Here is a 21,168-nt window from a genome sequence, read left to right on the forward strand (position 1 = left end):
TTCTACTACCTGATAGAAACTTTAGTGATGTTAGAAACTACTCAAATGCTTATATAAGCTTTACTAGTAATACTCATTTTATTCTTCAGAACCTTTACGTCGCAGTTTCTTCAATTTCTGAGCCATAAACATAAAGCTTACAGCTTAAGTAAAACGGTGACCAAGACAGATCCTTCTCCGATGGTATATATGCACACATATATAAACTGTATTATAAATCTATGTAAGTCACATAAAATTTTGCACAAGGTTAGTAAGCAAGTCCATTACACGTTATTAACAAAAGTATGAACTATCTTCCCATTAAGACTATAAGCATTGTTTATACTGGCAAAATTAGGGCCTCATTAGTTTCCTTCCTCTTCATAAATTCTAAAATTTAACTATAAAGTATACACACTAGTTCTAACACTTAAATACCTAGGCAAAGGTAGACATGCTTTTCTTTTAGAAGCCTACCCTTATGCTAAACAGATAAATATGAAAGTAATTTTGGAGGTGGAAACATAAGGGCCTTTAATAATCTTGTTAAATTCTAGTTAGTTCCATTATGGGAGTGTTTATTATATCAGTCCAGGTACGATGGGCATTCACATCATCGCGAGTCTATTTAAAAGCACATATTCTCAGGACTGTGCATTTGAAACATTCACATTTTTAAAAAATTCCAATGAGATAGTAAGGATTCAGGTTTAGAATTTATGGACGATAAGAAGATAATGAGGCCCTTTTCCTGCCAGGGCCAGCGTTTTCTAACAACCCTTTGAGGTAGCTATTGCCCCCATTTTACAGATGAGTAAAACTGTGGCTCTGATAAACAAAGCAACTGTGCCCATTGTCACACTGCTAGTAAGGATGGGGCCATCTTAAACATCTGTGCATGCTTTTTTGCTGCACCAGTGGTTTTCCGACTGGGTATTTGGGGATAGGAGAAAATGGGTGTCCCAAACAACTGGACTCCAGCCCTGCGTCCCAATCTCAACCAGAAGCAGCTATAGTTTACCTGTTTTGCATGCTGGGCTTAAGTGTAACTATCTTTTTTTATGGTTTCATAACTAAAACATACTCATCAGGCAAACCCGGTTACTACAGTTGTGTTAGTTTACGTTCATTATTTTTCCCCATACAAAATAATGAACTTTACTCAAAATTACTCATGACCACAGAAAACAAACATCTTTTTGCATAAAAGACCTCAACAATTCATAAATTAGATCTTTTTAGGCTACATAACCCACATGACCAACCTTTTAAATACATAATGTTCTATTAGGCTTTCTATAAAGAATTCAGGATTCCATTTTTCATGCCAAGTATAATTTTAAAATTCAATGAAAACTGCCTACACTAAATCAATGACTTGTACAATATGATCTGTGTTTGCAATTATAGAGTATTTACTGTACCTTCTTCACCTGCCAATGTCACCCACTCTTACCCTACAACTAAAAGGAAAAAGCATTTCCCCCACTCCTCACGCTTCCAAAAGCAAAAAGTAGTTACTGAAAGGTTAAAAGCAACCTGAATTTTCTAATTAAATTCTAATGTAAAGCAAGCAACTTCACTTATGCAATTTTAGGAGATTAATCCACCAAAAAAAACCAAACAGCTCCATTTTCCTTCACTATCCAGGACTGAGAATGAAACCATCTAACAGATTTAAAACAAAGTCTGAGATATAGCTGTTGTCTTAGAGAAAACACCCACAATAATGGCTACTATCATTAATACTTCTTACAGGAAAGAAGTTTTAAACTCTTTTCTTTTCAGAAGGAAAAAAAGTATCATCCTGTAACTAATTTTCACCCCTATTAGCAAAAGAGGGGAAAAAAATCAATAAATCTTCCTGAAACACATCAGAAGTTTTAATTTATTTAGGAGTATAGGTAGTGGTTTAAATAAAACGATTTTTGCTAAGAGCGGCTAGCACTAAGACCATGGCTATCAAACTAGTTTGTCACAGAAAGTAGCTATTCCTTTAAGTGTTTGTGAAAACTTCTTAGGGCAGTCTTATCATTCTAAAGAGTCCTTAGTTTTAAACATTTTTTGTTGTCACCTCAAGGTCTTGGGCAGGGGGAAAAAAAAAAACACTAATAAAGGGAAGATGAGAGCTAAAACAAACAAAAAAACTCACCAGCCTTCATCAGTCCTACAAATATTCAGAATCAATACAAAGCAACAAAATCAATGAGCAATGAGAACCTAACATTTACAGCACTTAACAGAAATACAGATCAAAGAGTTCCATTCTCTCCCTTCAGTTGAGACTTATTCATGAAACAGTCTTAGACCAATCTGGTTTTCTTAACTCCCTCATTATATTTAAAATGTAGTCCCATAAATTCAAGTGATTGAGCATTCTGATTTTTAATAAAAATACCAGAGATTACAAGATGTACAAAAGCAGTCTCGTTTGGAGGTTATGACTCCATCACAATTACACCACCACTGTCCAGACAATTACTGCTGGGACCATGTGAATTACTTTTTAAGAAATGACCTCGTGTCACATGCACTTCTGTCTGTCCAAGTTGGATTTTATATTTGAAAATTGCCTAAACTCATCTGGATCAAAGGTACTGATGAAAGAAAATGGGTACTTGTGGTACAAATTAAGTTGTGACTACTAAGAAACTCAATTCTCCTCCTTGTGACACTCAAACTGACTTTAAAACAATTCTAAAAAGATGTCCCAAAACTTTTTGGATGGAAGTAGGGCTATTAGAATACCAACAAAGCTTCTCAAGTTGGCTACTCCAAATGAAAATCACTTTTTGGGTAATTCTTAAGTCTCACTTCTCTGGGTGGAAAATTCAACTCCACGGTCTCTGATAGGCCATTCAATGCTCCATCTTTACAAACATAATCACACCTCACACACACAAACAAAATAATTCCTGCACACCACACTGTATTAGCAATGGGCATCTTATAACATGGAAACATCACATATAGAGTACATTTTCTTGAAAATGATCACATATTAATTTGTTTCACCTAACGTATAATACCATTAAAAGTGTAATAATTGAGCAGTGCAGAAGCCAGCTTCTGGATCTTTAAAAATCACTTTAATATTAATGGAGGTGATTAATACTTATATGTTACAGACTTACTAGCCTGCCAACTATTTCAAGTCAGTATTTATTAAACAATAAGTTTACCAAAGGGTACTTCTAAATAACTTCTCAAAAGTTATTAAAGTTTAAACAACAAAAAAAAGTTATCCTCCACATAAGTTCCACGATAAAATAATTTAAACATACGATTGGCTCAGCAAGTCTTTTTTAAAAATTACTTTGGAAGTTGTAAAAGGAAATGTCTTTTCTTTGTCCTGTGCCACTTCTTTCTGTTCCCTCACTATGTAAGATTTCGGATGTAAACTCAAGAATTCAAGGTGAAAGGTATAATCTTGCTTCACAAAAATCATGATCTACACTTTATAGAGAAAACAAGGTAAAAATTGAGTAGAACTGAACTTCTTTCCAAAAAAAAATACCATTAGGATGTATAACGAGATTATCTCTGGAAATGAGAGATTTTCGCTCTACTAGAGATAACAAAATGTTCCACATTATTTTCTTTTCTTTCCTAAGTACATAGTTAATTAGCATACATTCCAACAGTGTGCCTGAAAAAAATTTCTAAGCCTGAAATATTTAAATGCTTTCTTCATAAGTGTTTTGGCTAAGTCAGTGGCCAAGGAAACATGCTGTTTAGTCACAACGTTTAGATGGGAGTCAAAAAACAAAAACCCAGCAAAAATCTGTCATTATGTCAGCTATGTAAGTCTCCCTTCTCCCAAAAAGGTAAAGAAAAAAAAAAAAAGTACTGCTTTAAGTGCACACGATTCCAGTAAACTTGCAACATCTCAGCTGACCGAGGAATGGAGCAAGCCATCTGTAAAGCGCAGAGTGATCCAAATACCACAGATAACTTCAGTAACAGCTGGAAACAGATGCTGGCCCCAGATCAGGCAGAATACCCATCTTCAGTGTCAAGGAATGAAACAAAGTTCAAGCTTCTAAAACACGTAACGACAAGTCCAGGACCGTGGCCTGATATAATCCAGAAATGTGGGCTTCAATGGGGAAAGAAAAATGGAAGAGTAGTTTATTTGCACGCACGTATGCACAAGGTCGTCAGGGTAGACAGGGGGTGTTAATTTTATAAACTGCACACCTCTACAATGCCTCCCAGCATGTCGGTAACCTTTAAGCTATAAGCAGCTTGCTAATTCAAAAGATGTTCATTATTTTTATCTAGAACACAGATTATAGTGATTTAGAAGTTTTACACAAAGCTTTCGAAGTCCAGTAAACTCTATACAATTACACGGACTTCTGACCAAATTCCAAACAGGCACTACTTCTCTTTTGGATCTTGCATTTTATTTTAGCACAGACCTACTGTTAGTGGCCTAACATCTAAATTGTAGTAGGGTAAAAGGATGATAAAATATATATACAAACTATAATACAAGGTTTAGAATTACTAAATTATCTAAATGAGAACAGATGAAGCACTATGAAAGTTCAGCAATAGGAAAAAACTGGAGCAAGAATCTGAAAAAGGTGGGGCGCCTGGGTGGCTCAGTCGTTAAGCGTCTGTCTTCGGCTCAGGTCATGATCCCAGGGTCCTGGGATGGAGCCCCGCATCGGGCTCCCTGCTCAGCCTGAAGCCTGCTTCTCCCTCTCCCACTCCCCCTGCTTGTGTTCCCTCTCTCGCTGTGTCTCTCTCTGTCAAATAAATAAATAAAATCTTAAAAAAAAAAAAAAAAAGAATCTGAAAAAGCTGGAAGATGTTGCATCGAAAGTGGATTTTGAGAAAATAAAATCTGACAGGTGGAATCCGAGTGCAGAGAGCACCATAACCAGAGGCAGACCAAAGCAGCTAGCTCAGATGCACATAGAGGAAATAAGGAGGGGGCATTAGGGCAACATAAGAAAAACAGGATAGACAGTAGGAGAAGATTTGGGAGAGAAACATTAATTTGCCTATGGGTGTCTTCAGATACCTGTGGTACCTGTGAGAAATAGTCAGATATACCAAGAAGGCACCCCCTAAATATTTGGGAGTTATCCGTATGCAAATAAAAGTTTTAAAAATGAGACTCTTACATACCACAACAACAAAGATCAAGGGAAATGGGATCTTAGGCATATGAGTGTAGCTAGACATTTTTATGAAGAGTTTATTACTTTGGGAAGGAAGAGGTAAGAAATATATATCTGTGTAGGTGGTAGCAGGGAGGATACACATGCCACTGAGAAGACCCTGCAGAACATATACATTTTCAGGACACAGGAAGGAAATTAGAAGACACTTCAAAAAAAAAAGTGAAAGAGGAAAAAAAAACAAGAACTAGGAGCATTCAGTGTAAAGAAAACCAAAGAAAACTTTCAAAGCCAGTGCAGTAAGATCAGGTAATAAGCTAATCCTTTTACTCCTTATTTCCCTCCCCTTAACATTAATTCAGCATCATCTCTATTACTCTTCTTCTCCTTAATATTGCCTACCAAGCCTCATAATCAGGGAACAAAAACGTTACTTTTCCACTCCAGCCTAACCAAGGACTCACATTTTTGAGAGGACAATGCTGACGTGCATACCACTCTTGGGAATAAAAGCACAGGATGACTCCTTGGCCCGCGAAAATGGAAGTCCACATCATAACGTTCCAAATTGGCCTTTTCCGACTGTCATTGACAATGAAGTTGAAAGCCACTAAAGTTAGAATGATAAAAATATATATATATATAGTTATCAAAACATCATCTATCAGGAAACAAGGGGCCTTAGATATGTGCTGTAATTATGTAATTATCACAATGAGCATCAACTGTGGGTATACAGGTTTTATTCTGGCCACTGGTTCTGTAAGTAAAAATGAAGCTTCAAGTATTGAAATTTATCAATCGGTGATTAACTGGAAATCAGAGAATATCCAGAGCAGGTGAAAATATGTCATGGAATCATTCATATTTGAACTTGTCCCTCCCTCCACCCACCCAAACGAGGGTCCGCGTTTTTCAGGGGTGAACACTGACAGAGTGCAGAAGTTGTTTATAGTCTTCATGACCTCCCAAATCGGTGTTATCCTTAGTCTTCAAGAGGCTATTTAAGTTCATTTCTCTACTTCAAAGGATGAGCATCCTGCGACAGAGCGTGGTTTAATTACTCAAAGTCAATGCTGTGACCATCTGATAAACACTGCCTTGAAATGGTATTGCTACAATCTAGCTGTCCACCCTGCCTTAGACTTCATTTTCTATAAATTTCTCTTTTAGCCTGATGCTCGGTACTCACAGCACGCCAAGATACTTACTTCCAAAGAACATGAAGAGCACGAAAAGCACTGGATAGAAAAAGCTCAAGCAAACAGCCAGCGCATATTCATGCACTATGGCAGAAACAGCAAAGACCGCTAACATGGCAGCCCACTTGAATCTCTTAGTGAAAAACTAGGGTAAAAGAAGAATATGAAAAAGTAATTTTTTAAAAAGTAATTAAGCGCAAACTAGATACAGCTGACCCTTGAACAAAAGGGGTTTGAACTGCATGGGTCCACTTATTCAATTAATACAGCACAGTACAGTAAATGTATTTCTCCTTATGATATTCTTATCAACATTTTCTTTTCTCTAGCTTACTTTATTGTAAGAATGCAGTATATAATGCATAGATCACATAAAATGCGTGTTAACCAACTATTTACCTTATCAGTAAGGTTTCCAGTCAATTGTAGGTGATTAGTAGTTAAGTCTTGGGGAAGCCAAAAAATTATATGTAGATTTTTTTACTGCGTGGGAGGGTCAGCACCCCTACCCGCCTTGTTCAAGAGTCAACTGTATATAAGACTTATAATTATCACATGCTAAAGGCACCTATTTAATTATGTTTATATTTGATTTTTCTAATCTACTCCTTGGATTAATCCAAATGTAGTAAATATTACAAAAAACATCTATGCTTTCAAATCCTTATTTTACTAAAATGAGGCATTGTCAAAACCATGAATGTTGAAAGAACTGGGCATATTTTCAAAAACCTATTTGTAACCTATGTCTGTAAGTCACTACAGTAGACAAAACAGTTTTCACATATAAATGGACAATCGAATCTCAACCTTTAGAGTAAAACCGTATGGTGGATAAGGCAGGCATTCTCTCCATTTTCACTATGATTTAGAAAGAAGCAACAGGCCTTGTCCGTAAGTGACACTACACTTACGAATGAAAGAACACTCGACTACAGCACCATTTGCACCATGTCTTGCTATCACTTAGCCAAATAGTGACTTACTTAATAACTAAAACCTGCAATCCAGAGAGATAATCATTCATGACAGTCACCAGTCAACATACATTCTGTTCTAAAGAATGTCTCAAAGACACGTATCACCAGTTGGAAAGATACAAATCCAAACTTAAGTGTTTCCTACTTCAGCAAAGAAACCCAAAAAACAAAAAAGCTAGAGGGAGATTATTTACTGGCATTGAGATTCATAAGAAATGATCCATTACTGGTGGATCATTTCACCTTCTCTGGATGCCTCCATGCGTTCTTACTTCGTAATCATGTAAAATACAGCCCGGAACACAACTGTGGTATTAGATCTCGTCACCGTACATACCGTTCAAAGCATAAGCTTTCTTAGGCAGAAATGGCCCACAGAGAACTGAAGACCACTTCCAGCTGCACAATAATAATACTTTCTGGAAAAGGATCTCCATTTCTTGAACATCAACTTTATCTTGCCGCTTACCCAGAGAAAGTCCTTGTAAGCATAGTAATACAACCAGTCATGAACCACCACGTTCCAGGTCCTGTAATAGTTAGAGTATGATGTAGAGTTCCACCAATCCTGAGGAAAAAAAGCAAAGATTTAGAACTACACATATACACATAAACACACATATACACACAGGACCAATGCAAAACCCCCTGAGTATTCCTAAAGAACATACACACACAACATAATATCCAGAGTGTGTCATGATAATTTGTTAGTCCATACACTGAAGTCAGAAAAATCTTAAATGGCATTTTGGTTATTAATGCTCAATATATGACACGAATTTTAGATCTACAGATGATGAAGTCTGTAACTTCATTCTATCTCATTATCAAAAAAGTTACGATGGAAGATACAGAACATAATCATTAAATCTAAGGTTCATCTAAATAGCAATCAGTAAATCTCCTCACCTTGCTAAAACACAGGGAGAGAAATCTAAGGTCCTATAGGCTTAACGTGCTAAGCCTAAAGAGCTGTCCCTCTGGTACCATAAACGACAAAATTTACACTGTACAATGAGTGAGACAATGGTTACCTGCAATAAATCCCTCCCTACTTTAGGATCAGACCCATGGTATCAGACAGCTAAAGTTTGCAACCCACACCCCCTGTTTCTCTGAGAAAGGAGTGGAAGGCTTTGGGTGTTGCCAGACCACCACAAACAAAACCCTGGAGGGCTTTAGGCAGGATTACAGAACACTATGAACACCCTGGCTCTTGTCTAGAACTTAATTCCAACTATTTTAAGTATAATTAATGCCTTTCAAAATAAAGGAGGGAAAAGTTATTTCCTGTATGAACTATTCAACAGTCTTAAATAATTTGCTAAGATCACTCCTATAGCACCAGACAGCCAATTTCAAATGAATGATCAGCAGAGTCTCATGATACCCTCTGGACACATGCTTTCCCACCAATACAGGATCCAGTAGAAACCATATGCTTTATTAAGGGAGCAGATATTAGAGGTAGAAGATAAGGCTATGAGGCTGTGCTAAGTATATCAACATCAGAATCTCAGACTTAATATTGATAAAACTCATGGAAAAAGAACTTTGCAATGTTTATGTTAAACATGCTCAACAATGCTCAAATACTTAACAATGAGGACATAAGTGCATAAATAAAATGTGAAAAGAAAGAGAAGGCCAAGTATACATCACCTTATAAAACATCCTGTCACCAAAGCGTAACATCTCAGCAAAGGCATTGAGCCAGCAGTGCAAAAAGGCAAAAAACATGAGAAACAGAATCAGCACACCTAAAAATAAGATTAACAATATTAAAGGCTTTCCAAATAGCTCATGCAAAGCAGTTAACTTTATGTCATCATATGCTTAGCTGGAATTATTCTGTAAAATAAAAGTTACTGTTCCAGCTTACCTATTCAAGAGATGACACCATGTTCTTTTGAAAGTTATTTTAATTTTAGAAAGCACTAAATTCCTTCCAAGTGGGTTTTTTTTTTTAAGATTTTATTTATTTATTTGACAGAGAATGATATAGTAAGAGAGGGAACACAAGCAGGGGGAGTGGGAGAGGGGGAAGCAGGCTTCCCGCTGAGCAGGGAGCCCGTTGTGGGGCTCGATCCCAGGACCCTGGTATGGTGACCCTAGCCGAAGGCAGACACTTAAGGACTGAGCCACCCAGGCGCCCCCTAGTGGGTTTTATAGATAACAAATGACCCAGCCTGTTTTTAATAGAAATGCCTAGCTATATGGTTTAACTTGGTACCCAAGGCCCTTTAAAATCTGGTCCTCATCCCTCAGTTTAAACCAGTTGCTTAAAACTGTGGGAGATTTTGCCCCCTAGAGAACATCTGACAATTCTGGAGACATTTTTCGTTGTCACAACTCAAGGGGTAAGGACTGTACTACTAGTATCTAGTTTTTAGAGGCAAGGAGATCGGTAAATATCCTATAATGCACAAGACAGCCCCCCAAAACACAGAGTTATCCAGCCCAAAATGTCCAGTGACAAAGTTAACTTATCTCTGACTCTATGCCCAGTGTTGTAAACATCATCCATAACTGGACTTCTGCCATTCGAAAATACTCTATGCCTCTGCTTCCATCCCACTACCTAGAAGCATGTTTCCACTACTTCTCTGCCAAACACCTATTTTTCAATACCCAATGTTAAATGTCATGTCCAATATGATACAAAGTTCATCAGCACTTTGTTTATCCTACTTAAGTAGTATATACTATACTACATTGTAAATATCCATTTATATGCCTATCCCTTTCATTCACCTGTTTATTAAAAAAATATCAAAGAATATGGAGCATCTACTACGTATTAGACAATATGGGAAAGACTGTGGTTGGCTGACTGGCTGTAAGACACAATCCTTGATCTCAAGGAATTTGCAGCCTAGTGAGGAAGACATGCATTTAATATATATTCTATTAAAGGGACAGATAAAATAATTTATTGGAGGGCGCCTGGGTGGCTCAGTTGGTTAAGCGACTGCCTTCGGCTCAGGTCATGATCCCGGAGTCCCGGGATCGAGTCCCGCATCGGGCTCCCTGCTCGGCAGGGAGTCTGCTTCTCCCTCTGACCCTAACCCCTCTCATGTGCTCTCTCTCATTCTCTCTCAAATAAATAAATAAAATCTTAAATAAATAAATAGATAGATAGATAGATAGATAGATAGATAGATAGATAGATAGATAGATAATAATTTATTGGAGTGAATCTTGGGGGGGCAATCAGGGAAGGTTACCTAGGAGTCTAGGAGAGAGGTTAAGGAAGAAAGAAGGTAACAGAAAACACGACCAACATTTGACAGGTAGAAAAAAAGAAAAGAATAAGTAAAGGAAACTGTAAACTAAACTGAAAGCCTCCAGAGAGTAGAGAGCATTTATGTCCTCTTCACTGCTAGGTGCTCAGCACCTGGCACATAATAGGTACTCATGTATCTCTAGAAAAAAGTAAGTGGAATGAATGAAGTTAGGAGACTGAGGTATGGCCAGAAAGACAGGAGAGTAAGAATGAGTAGCAAGAGGGCGCCTGGGTGGCTCAGTCGTTGGGCGTCTGCCTGTGGCTCGGGTCGTGATCCCGGGGTCCTGGGATCAAGGCCCGCATCGGGCTCCCTGCTCTGCGGGAGGCCTGCTTCTCCCTCTCCCACTACCCCGGCTTGTGTTCCCTCTCTCGCTATCTCTCTCTCTGTCAAATAAATAAATTTAAAAAAATAATAATTATAAAAATAAATAAATAAATAAATAAATTTAAGAATGAGTAGCAAGAGGGGCGCCTGGGTGGCTCAGTTGGTTAAGCGACTGCCTTCGGCTCAGGTCATGATCCTGGAGTCCCTGGATCGAGTCCCACATCAGGCTCCCTGCTCGGCGGGGAGTCTGCTTCTCCCTCTGACCCTCCCCCCTCTCATGTGCTTGCTCTCTCTTTCTCTCTCTCTCAAATAAATAAATAAAATCTTTAAAAAAAAAAAAAAAAGAATGAGTAGCAAGAGAGAAATTTCAAAATGTGGTCAAACAGCATCGAAACAATGCTTCGTGGAGATGAAATAGAATAAGGGCTAAACCATCTACTGGATTTAGAATCAGGAGGATACCAGTGATTTCAATAAAGGCCACATCAGTGGCCTGGTCGGATTAGAAGATTACAATGAACTGAATAGTGAACAGGAAGATTAGTCATGAATATGGACTACCCACAGTCACAGAGAGCAAAACTTGGGTGAAAGTCAGAAGACAAACAGAAAGTTTGTCTGGGCTGAAACTGGAAGTATACGCACTTATGAAATAGATGGAAAGAAGTCGAGATGAGTATAGATGTAGAGATGACTTCAGAGCAAAAAGCAGGAAAATCAAAGGTGTGCATGTGCAACAGCTCTTTTTCCTTATAACTTCATGAATGGCCAAATTAACCAGTACCCATGTTACCTGGCAAGATGGAGTTAAATACACACAGGACCAGAACACGAGCGCTGAAGGGCTCCTGTTTGATATTCCGAAACAAGGGGGCACAGAGCCTTTCAAAGATGTAGTACACATAAAAAAAGCAACCAAAAACCTGGAATATAACAGAGATATAATACTGATGGCTTGATAAAGAAGATAGATATGTGACCCTTAGACTAATGTTCACATATATATTCCATTAATGCTAGTATATAAGATTGCCAAACTGCAATCCTTCAGAGATATTACACAAGCTAGTTTCTATCATACCTTCTTCTCTCCCAACCCTTTATCAAATGGCATACCAAAAGATGAGACTCTTGGAACCTGCTTTTCCTGCTATGTGAAACCCAGCACAAAAGAACTTATTTCATAAAGGGGTATTTGATTGAGACAAGAGTTTAAAATGAGATCTTCTGGGATTTATGATTCTGATGGAGCGAGGCAGTGGGCGGCGATGGGGAAGACATCAGACCATACCCACACATATGTATCCCAAAACAAAAAACCATAAGGAGAGGGGGAAATTAACATAGATGCTTACTAAAGTAACCAAATGGGATGACTTTAATTAAATTCTTTTACTGAAGGAAATTACTTTTGATGTTGGCAAGACAAATACCACCTACTGTACTGGTAAAGAGTTTAAAAGACTTCAGAAAGAGGTCTAGAGTTCCCAGTAGACATGAATTTACCAACACTTTAAATAGATTAAATTATTATTATAAATTTGAATCCCCATGTCCCACTAATCAACAAACCTTAGGTAAAGAAAAAATTCACCTGTAAAAACTGCACAGCAACATAACCCCACCTTACAGTGGGAGTCCTAAAAAGGAAGAAACAAAGTAAGTTTTCTAAATAAAGTAAGTAATTGAACTTTAATAAAGACCCTCACAATATCCTCCCCACACAGAACCTATCATTTTTGGCATATGGAATGCCTGTATAATTCTGTCAAGAATTACTGTAATCAAATTGGATTGCTAGAATCACCACTTGGGACTTACCCGTGCCAGCAAGAAAGTTATAACTCATTTTATCTTCTTTGTAACCCTAGATGAACTGGCCCCTGCCTACCTACCCCACCACACTCATGCTACACTTCCGGTGCTCAACACATTTCTGCTTCACAGAACAACTACCTGGGATAGTTGTCACGGTAGATGAGGGTAGGTGCAAACAAAAAGTACAAGTACTGGTTGACTGTGGGTACTGGAATCGTCTCTGGAAAAGGAAAACTCTGGTTAGATCAGGCACTCTTCAATTTCTCCTGGCAAAACTAAGAGGGAGAAGTAAGAAAGCACACAGTAGGGAAGAGTAAAAGGACTTCACTTAGCCCATATCATTTCTTCCTGATCTCCCAGAGTGACTTCTTATCCTTATATTGATTCAGTATTGCCAATCCCTCTAAACTAAGCTATTCCTGTGACTTAGAAATACCTTCTGGAGTTTGAAACAGCAATTCAAAGAATAAGCACACATGGGGTGATGAGTCTATTAACATTATAAAAATAAGGCAAAGTTTTAAGACTCTGGCGATCAATGTTTTTAAATTGTAGGTACAAAGGCAAAACGGGAACAATCAGGAAACAGTGAGATAGTCTTCCAAATCAATATGGATCCTCCATATTTAAAATCAAATATAACGTCTATAGAATGTAAAACGCCATCCCACTAAATACCAAAGGTTAAAATACGCTATTGAATAATCCTTGACCTAACGAATTTACATACTTGATTTCTCCTTGGCTGAATTTAGTACCCGAGGCACATTCTCTCTGACAAATGAATAGGACTTCATTATGAAACGAATCTACAAAAGGAGGGAGGGAAAAAAAGATGAATGTTCTACCATCGTCTTATATCCTATAAGCAACCCCAGAACAGCACTGGATCATATAAAGAATTTCCTAATTTTGCATATACCAACTCAAGTTCACATTTATGGAATAAAACAAATGAAAAACAAACTGTAAAGAAGGACATTGTTATTACCCAAATTATTTTGTATCTAACAGTATTATCTATTGCAAGTATATTACAGTAAGAAATTAAAAGCCTGTTCAAAGAGAGTCTCCTGAAGCAGTCCTTCCCATTAGTCACACAGTGTAAATTAACAGACAGCCAACGTAAGTCAGAAAATTCTGAAGGCTGTACGAACAAAATAAATCCTTTATTCAGATGGGACCAGTTTATATGACAAACCAATGAATCTGATAACCTCAAGGGTAGAGTTTTTAATTACAAAAATATTTTATCATTTAAATGACTTCTACAAAGTGTTCAAGAATAAAATCTGAATTCATCCTAAACAGCTCAATATAATTTCACTGCCAAGAATCAGAGAACACTGAAGCTAGTATGAAGTTTAAGACATGAGATGATCTATCTTAAAACTTCAATTTTATAAATAATAGCACAAAGAACCAGATAGAAAAATTGACCCAACTAATACAACTAAAAATAACAGAATGTCAGTATTATTATTTTAACAAAACATAGCACTGCATCGGGCAACCCTCAAACCTTACCTGTTCAAGTATAACAATGCAGCGGGAAGCTGGTGGTAGGGTATATGCTAATACAACATATGTTGGTCCCAAACCTAGAACTCCAATCTGGAAGACCGTGAAAAGGAAGCAATGGAAGAGAGAATAGACCACTGGATGAGAACTCTTGCTGTAGCCGCTGGCCCAACATTGGAAGAGGAAATAGGGAACTAAAAGTGTACTCAAGAACATAGTCCACCATGTCCACATAACAATGGGAAGTTTGCCAAAAGCGTAAGACAAGAGATTGAACTCAAGCACCAGCCTAGGGAGAAAAAGCACAGAGAAAGAGCACAGAAGTGAATTTTTAATATGCACAGACTCATAGAACTGAAAACTTTTCACACCTAAAACTCTCAACCTTAGAAAACACAGCAGCATTAATCCGTCGTGGTCATGAGGGTAATAGTTGTGCAAGAGGGAGAGGTGCTTCTAAGCCTCTGCGTCACAATATATCCCAACAATAAATCTTCTAAAAGCCCTAAGATAATATAGTATTTGAACATAAGATACCCAAGATAACCTAAAATAATAAAACTTTAAACTTCGCAGTGATTAGATTCTAACATTAATAAATTTTAGACTCTAAGATACACTAATACATAAAGTATTCAAATAGCAATCACTGTTATGTCCAAAAGATGATTTTTCAGAAGAATAATTCAAAAATCTATTAATACATTATTATACCATTATCTCAAAATGTAATTTGCTAATAATGCACATAAGTTGGTGTATGATTACCACACTGTCATTTATTTTATTTTATTTTATTTTTAAGATTTTATTTATTTTTTTGACAGAGCACGAAAGAGGGAACACAAGCAGGAGGGAGTGGGAGAGGGAGGAGCAGGCTTCCCACTGAGCAGGTAGCCCGATGTAGGGCTCAATCCAGGACCCTGGGATCATGATCTGAGCCGAAGGCAGATGCTTAATGACTGAGCCACCCAGGCACCTCACCACACTGTCATTTTTAAAGTTAAATTTCATTTTTATATTAAAAAGAAAAGTTTTCCAGGGCGCCTGGGTGGCTCAGTTGGTTGGGTATCCGACTGTTTCCGCTCAGGTCATGATCTCGGGGTCCTGGGCTCAAGCCCTGAGTCAGGCTCCACGGTCAGCGGGGAGTCTGCTTGAGACTCTCTCTTCCACTCCCTCTGCCCCACCCCCCACTCATGCACACATGCTCGTGCTCTCTCTCCCCCTAAAAAATTAATCTTTTTAAAAAAAGTTTTTCAAGCATTAAATTCTAATAAGCTACTTATTTTCACTAACAACCTGAAATATACACCATAGTGGGAAAATTGGTAAATTGTATATACAAAATTCTCCCATTTAGGAAAATTACCTAGAAACTACCAATTATGGACTACTAAAATAGACCATTTTCAAAATAAGATGGGGGCGCCTGGGTGGTTCAGTCGTTAAGCATCTGCCTTCAGCTCAGGTCATGATCCCGGGGTCTTGGGATTGAGCCCTACGTTGGGCTCACTGCTCAGTGGGAAGCCAGCTTCTCCCTCTCCCACTCCCCCTGCTTGTGTTCCCTCTCTCGCTGTGTCTCTCTCTGCCAAATAAATAAAATTTTAAAAATAAATAAATAAAATAAAAATAAAATGAAACTTCTAATATTCCTTTTAGTTGTGCTTTTAGGGAGAGGAGAATATCACCTTCCAATCAGCTGCTTTGGGATCTTCTGAAGCAAATTTACCCAAATCACCAAAATTTACCAAAATTTAAATACCATGAAAACTCCCAACACCCTATTCATCAACTAGCCAAACGTCCTTTCTCTTGTCTTACCTTCCTTCATCAATGTAATCTACAACAAGTGTGCTGAGGATAAAGAGAATGAGGAGGGCAATAAACATGTGATATATTGTTCTGATGTGGTCCACCTCAAACAGCTCACTGTAAATACAGTTCAAACAAATACAATTAATTATATTTCATTATAAGACACCATATATTAAAGTCTTTAAGGCAGGTCAGCAGATGCAGACCCACCCTCAAACAGTAATCATGAACAAACATCTCCAACAGGAATCCCAGAATATTAAACCTGAAGCACAGACAGTAAATGACATGACCAAGGTAAAAACTTAGTGTAAAAGCTTAGGATAAGGCTCTTTCCAATAAAATGATACTGTCCCCTAGAAAACAGCATGGATATCAAACACTTAAAACAAATGGGGAGCATTCTTGAAAACCTGCCAAAAGTGATTGCTTCTTAGGTAGGCAAAAGGCACTGAAAACAGGAAACACAAAAGCTATCCCAAATGTTAACAAGGTTTTGTCTTCAATCCTATTACATTCTACTCCCTATACTTAACTACTATTAAGTGCTATTTCCAAGATGTTAAGATTCACAAGTATGCTTTTCTATAATGCAACTACCACCCTACATGTCTATACACTTAACCATTTACAAATGTTTTTACTTTCTATCCTCACTGATCTTTATATTTGATTAAAACAGGGCTACTTCCGGGGCACCTGAGTGGCTCAGATGGTTAAGCGTCTGCCTTCGGCTCAGGTCATGATCCCAGGGTCCTGGGATCGAGTCCCGCATCGGGCTCCCTGCTAGGCGGGGAGCCTGCTTCTCCCTCTGCCTCTCTCTCTCTCTTTGACTCTAATGAATAAATAAATAAAACATTTAAAAAAAAAAAAAAAAAACAGGGCTACTTCCAAAATACAGCAACAACTTTCCAGATGATGTTTTCTTAAAGAGGTATTTTTTTTTAATTTAACTAAAACAAGTTTTTTTAGCTTTGCTTTTGCAAAGATGTATGCTTACATCTTCTACATACCTTTTCAAGGATATCTTAGATTGCCCTGGATCAACGATCTTCAAATTCTAATAAAAACCAACCTGAGCCATAAAATATGTGTTTTATTTCCTTGGTTAAAAAAAATGTTTTGTGGGATGCCCAGATGGTTCAGTTGGTTAAGCATCCATCCAACTCTTGGTTTCAGCTCAGGTCATGATCTCAGGAGTTGCAGGATCTAGCCTTTCTTTTTAGCCATTCTTTTATTATTTTTTTTAATTTAAATTCAATTAGCCAACATACAGTGCATCATTAGTTTTTGATGTAGTGTTCAATGATTCATCAGCTGTGTATAACACCCAGTGCTCATCACTTCACTTGCCCTCCTTGATGGCCATCACCCAGTTACCCCATCCCCCCACCCACCTCCCTTTCCACAACCCTCAGTTTGTTTCCTGGAGTCAAGATTCTGTCATGGTTTGTCTCCCTCTCTGACTTCTTCCCATTCAGTTTCCCCTCCCTTCCCCTGTGATCCTCTGTGCTATTTCTTATATTCCAGATATGAGTGAAACCATATAATTGTCTTTCTCTGACTGACTTATTTCGCTCAGCATAATACCCTCCAGTTCTATCCATGTTGATGTAAATGGTAAGTATTCATCCTTCCTGATGGCTGAGTAATATTCCATTCTATATATGGACCACATCTTCTTTATCCATTCATCTGTTGAAGGACATCTCGGCTCCTTCCAGTTTAGCTATTGTGGACATTGCTGCTAAGAACATTGGGGTGCAGGTGCCCTTTCTTTTCACTACATCTGTATCTTCAGGGTAAATACCCAGTAGTGCAATTGCTGGATCATATGGTAGCTCTATTTTCAACTTTTTGAGGAACCTCCACACTGTTTTCCAGAGTGGCTGTACCAGCTTGCATTCCCACCAACAGTGTTAGAGGGTTCCCCTTTCTCTGCATCCTCGCCAACATTTGTTGTTCCCTGTCTTGTCAATTTTAGCCATTCTGACTGGTATGAGGTGGTATCTTGTGGTTCTTTTTAGCCTTTCTTTTCAGCAGGGCGCAGGCAGGCCTCTGTGCTTAGCAGGGAGTCTGTTTCCCCCGCTTCCTCTGCCCCTCCCCCAACTGGCACACACACTCTCTCTCTAAAATAAATAAAATCCTTTTTAAAACGCTTTGTAATTAAAGTACACTTGAGGGGCGCCTGGGTGGCTCAGTCGCTTAAGCGTCTGCCTTCAGCTCAGGTTGTGGTCACAGGGTCCTGGGATAAAGCCCTGCATCGGGCTCTCTGCTCAGCGGGGAACCTGCTTCTCCCTCTCCTCCCTGCTCCTTCTCTATCTCTGTCTCTCTCACCAATAAATAAATAAAATCTTTAAAAAAAAAAAAAAGTACTTTTTTCATATAGTGCAATTCTATCATTAAAATCTTAATTATAATGTTCAAAATAATTTATTTTCCCCTGCCTGCATTTCCCCTCCCCACCAGATACAGATTTTAAAAGTTAAAATTTCTTCAAACAATAGTGTGGCAAAACACTAAAACTGTAGGATACAAGGTAACATGTTCAGAAAATTTTGGCCTTCTCATCGAATATAAAGTTGGCTCACAGAAAGTGAATTTTGATAAGCATAAAATGTATTGTTTTAAAAAAGCACATTAAGACACTCAAGATAATTTTTCACCCGCCCAACTATTTCAGATGACCTATCCTAATGCAGGTGAAATTACAGCAGTATTCTGAGGAATGATTGAGTAAATAAATAAATGATCTACTCAGAGAACATCACAAAAGAAATATTCATTACCTACCTACAGCACACCTATTTCAGTTCACAAGTGAGGTCACCATAAGTAATTTACTGTGCCTAATTTTCTCTATAAAATTCACACAATCAGGGTTCTAAAATATGTAAATCTGAGAAAACTATCAAGTTTCTAAGCTGGCCAGCCAAAGAAGAGATGAAAAATATGTAATATACCAAGAAGGTAGCAACACCAAAACATTTGTGAAGGGGTTTACTTAATTAGAAAACTTTTGTTCTAGCTTTTTGGGTAATCAATTCTCTGCATTGCAACTTCAAGAAATTTATCAGAGGACAGATAACCATGCTCATTCTAACTCCTCCTTTGAAACTAGATATAGAACCAGAAGATCACAAAGGAGGACCAAGAGACAGCAAATGTACAAGAAGTTCCAAAACTAATGATTTCTATGAATTCAGAACTCATTAAACATGCATAAATTAAGCAGTGATTTTAGTAATCAGAACAGTTTTTAATTCAAACTAATAATTAATAAAAGCAACTAAAAATACTCACTCTAAGAGAGACTGCCTTAAAACAAAAATCTTTCCATGTTCTGGAGGTGCTCTCAAATCTCTGGGAAGAGCAAAAAAATAAAATAAAATATAAATACTTCAAGTATTTTAAGAAATTTAAACCTATGGATAAGAGAAAGAATATTACCAACTATAGTATATAACGTTAATAAAGCACCTCTCACTCTGACCCGGGTACTATGTGAAGGGTTTTGTGCATGTTATCTCATTTACTCCTGAACAATGCAATGAGGTAGATACATGCAGGTCTGGGGAGAAGGAAGAGGTGCTAGGCACACCTCGGGAGAGCAGCGCTCAAAGGTACTCCACAGCCCAGCCCCTATGGAAATGCATTCCTGGCATCACACACAGACAACCCCTTTTCCTTCTCCTAAACATCGCTAAGGTCAGAGAGAGGCCTCTAGCCATACGCCAGTTCACATGCTGTTATTGGTCTGTCCTCTGCACTAAAATTTATGAGACCCTCACCCTCCCTAATGTCAAAGGACTTCAACAATCCCCAACAGCCTCCTGATCTTAAAGGTTGCCTCCAGTTCCTAATATCTCGCATTCTAAACATCTAGCATTATCATCATTTTTAGGGCTTTCTGCACAATCACCCACACTTCTGTCAACTATTAGTGGTCAAAACTGTCCTCCGGAATAGAAGTGACTGCCAGAGACCACTGGGGCATAAAACTGAAGAGAGCACAGAATGGCAAGTTAGCACATATGGGCCTCTGATAGCTTTCCCTCTGCTGCTCCGGATGCCTGACCAATTAGAAACATGTACGCTAACTGTTGTGCTTTATTACAGGTATTGGATAGAGTACAATAGGGAGGCACTACAATGATGTGGTGAAGGGCATGAACTCCGGAGCAAGGCTCTGGGTTCCAATACCCACTGTGTGATCTTGGACACGTAACTGTCCCACACGTCAGTATCCTGATCTGTAGCATGAGACTGTTATGGTATCTACCTCACGGGGTCATTGGTTTAAATGCAGAGCACTCAACAAATGTTGGCTCTTTTATTTTGTAAGTCAGCATAGTCTTAGATGAGGTACATGCTTGTTATAATCCTCATATTAAGATGAAGAAACCCACCTTTCAAGTGGCTAATTTGCCCAAGGCAACACAGAGCTAATAAAAAGTGGTGCCAGGGTGTGAATCCAGGCATTTTTACTACAGTCCAGATTCTGACCGCTGAGCATTATCAGAGACATGTTTGCACTAAAAGAAACTAATATCTATACTTACTTAGCTCTGTGGTTGTTCTCTCCTTCAAGAACAGAAAAGCTTGTGATAGCACACCCACCATTGTCTAATGATGCTGATTTTTCAATGAGATTGGTCACAAAATCATCAAAGTGACTGCCAACTTCCTTCATAAAAAATGGCTTCAATTCCTAGAATTTTAAAACAAAACAAAAAAACATTAGGAACACATGGATTATTAACATTTTTCCAAAGGATTCTCTTAAATGGAGCTGGATCAAAAGAAATCCACGTTAAGTCAGTTCACAGAAGTAAAAACAGAAAAATGATTTCTACAGCTAAGCTGCAGTTTCAGAAATGGCTACTGAAAAAGCTACATGCTGATTTAGGTCTTTTCAAGAATTTAGACCCTTTAATGCATAAATCAAAATATCAAAGTAATCTCCTACTAAATGAACTCCAGGAAAGATACATAAAAACAAAGTAACAAAAATGGTAAAACTGACAGTCTTATTTCTCTTCCAATTTTCATCCGGAAAAGAACAAAAAGAAAAAGGTCAGTATTATATCACCATTATATA

At 38.0% G+C, this 21,168-nt stretch overlaps 1 protein-coding gene across 3 annotated transcripts in view; it reads right to left on the reverse strand.

The window, feature by feature from the left end:
• SOAT1 (sterol O-acyltransferase 1) overlaps positions 1 to 21,168 on the reverse strand; it is a 77,483-nt gene continuing 56,315 nt past the window's right edge. For 2 of the 3 annotated variants that reach the window (XM_045877359.3, XM_064594250.1), the window contains exons 4-16: positions 20,630 to 20,778; positions 19,371 to 19,430; positions 16,074 to 16,181; positions 14,259 to 14,541; positions 13,462 to 13,540; positions 12,870 to 12,951; positions 12,508 to 12,553; positions 11,707 to 11,836; positions 8,965 to 9,062; positions 7,769 to 7,867; positions 6,329 to 6,464; positions 5,582 to 5,727; positions 1 to 4,081 (exon numbers count right to left, since the gene is read on the reverse strand). In XM_045877359.3, the coding sequence (XP_045733315.1) occupies positions 4,025 to 4,081; positions 5,582 to 5,727; positions 6,329 to 6,464; positions 7,769 to 7,867; positions 8,965 to 9,062; positions 11,707 to 11,836; positions 12,508 to 12,553; positions 12,870 to 12,951; positions 13,462 to 13,540; positions 14,259 to 14,541; positions 16,074 to 16,181; positions 19,371 to 19,430; positions 20,630 to 20,778 (1,473 nt within the window). In that variant the 3' untranslated portion in view covers positions 1 to 4,024. The remainder of the gene's footprint in view (positions 4,082 to 5,581; positions 5,728 to 6,328; positions 6,465 to 7,768; positions 7,868 to 8,964; positions 9,063 to 11,706; positions 11,837 to 12,507; positions 12,554 to 12,869; positions 12,952 to 13,461; positions 13,541 to 14,258; positions 14,542 to 16,073; positions 16,182 to 19,370; positions 19,431 to 20,629; positions 20,779 to 21,168) is intronic. The other variant, XR_008506289.2, reaches the window with a different exon arrangement.

This window comes from Mirounga angustirostris, unplaced genomic scaffold (genome assembly GCF_029215605.1).
Source record: "Mirounga angustirostris isolate CCGP_5_RB_7025 unplaced genomic scaffold, mMirAng1.0.hap1 SCAF_6, whole genome shotgun sequence".
Taxonomy (NCBI): domain Eukaryota; kingdom Metazoa; phylum Chordata; class Mammalia; order Carnivora; family Phocidae; genus Mirounga; species Mirounga angustirostris.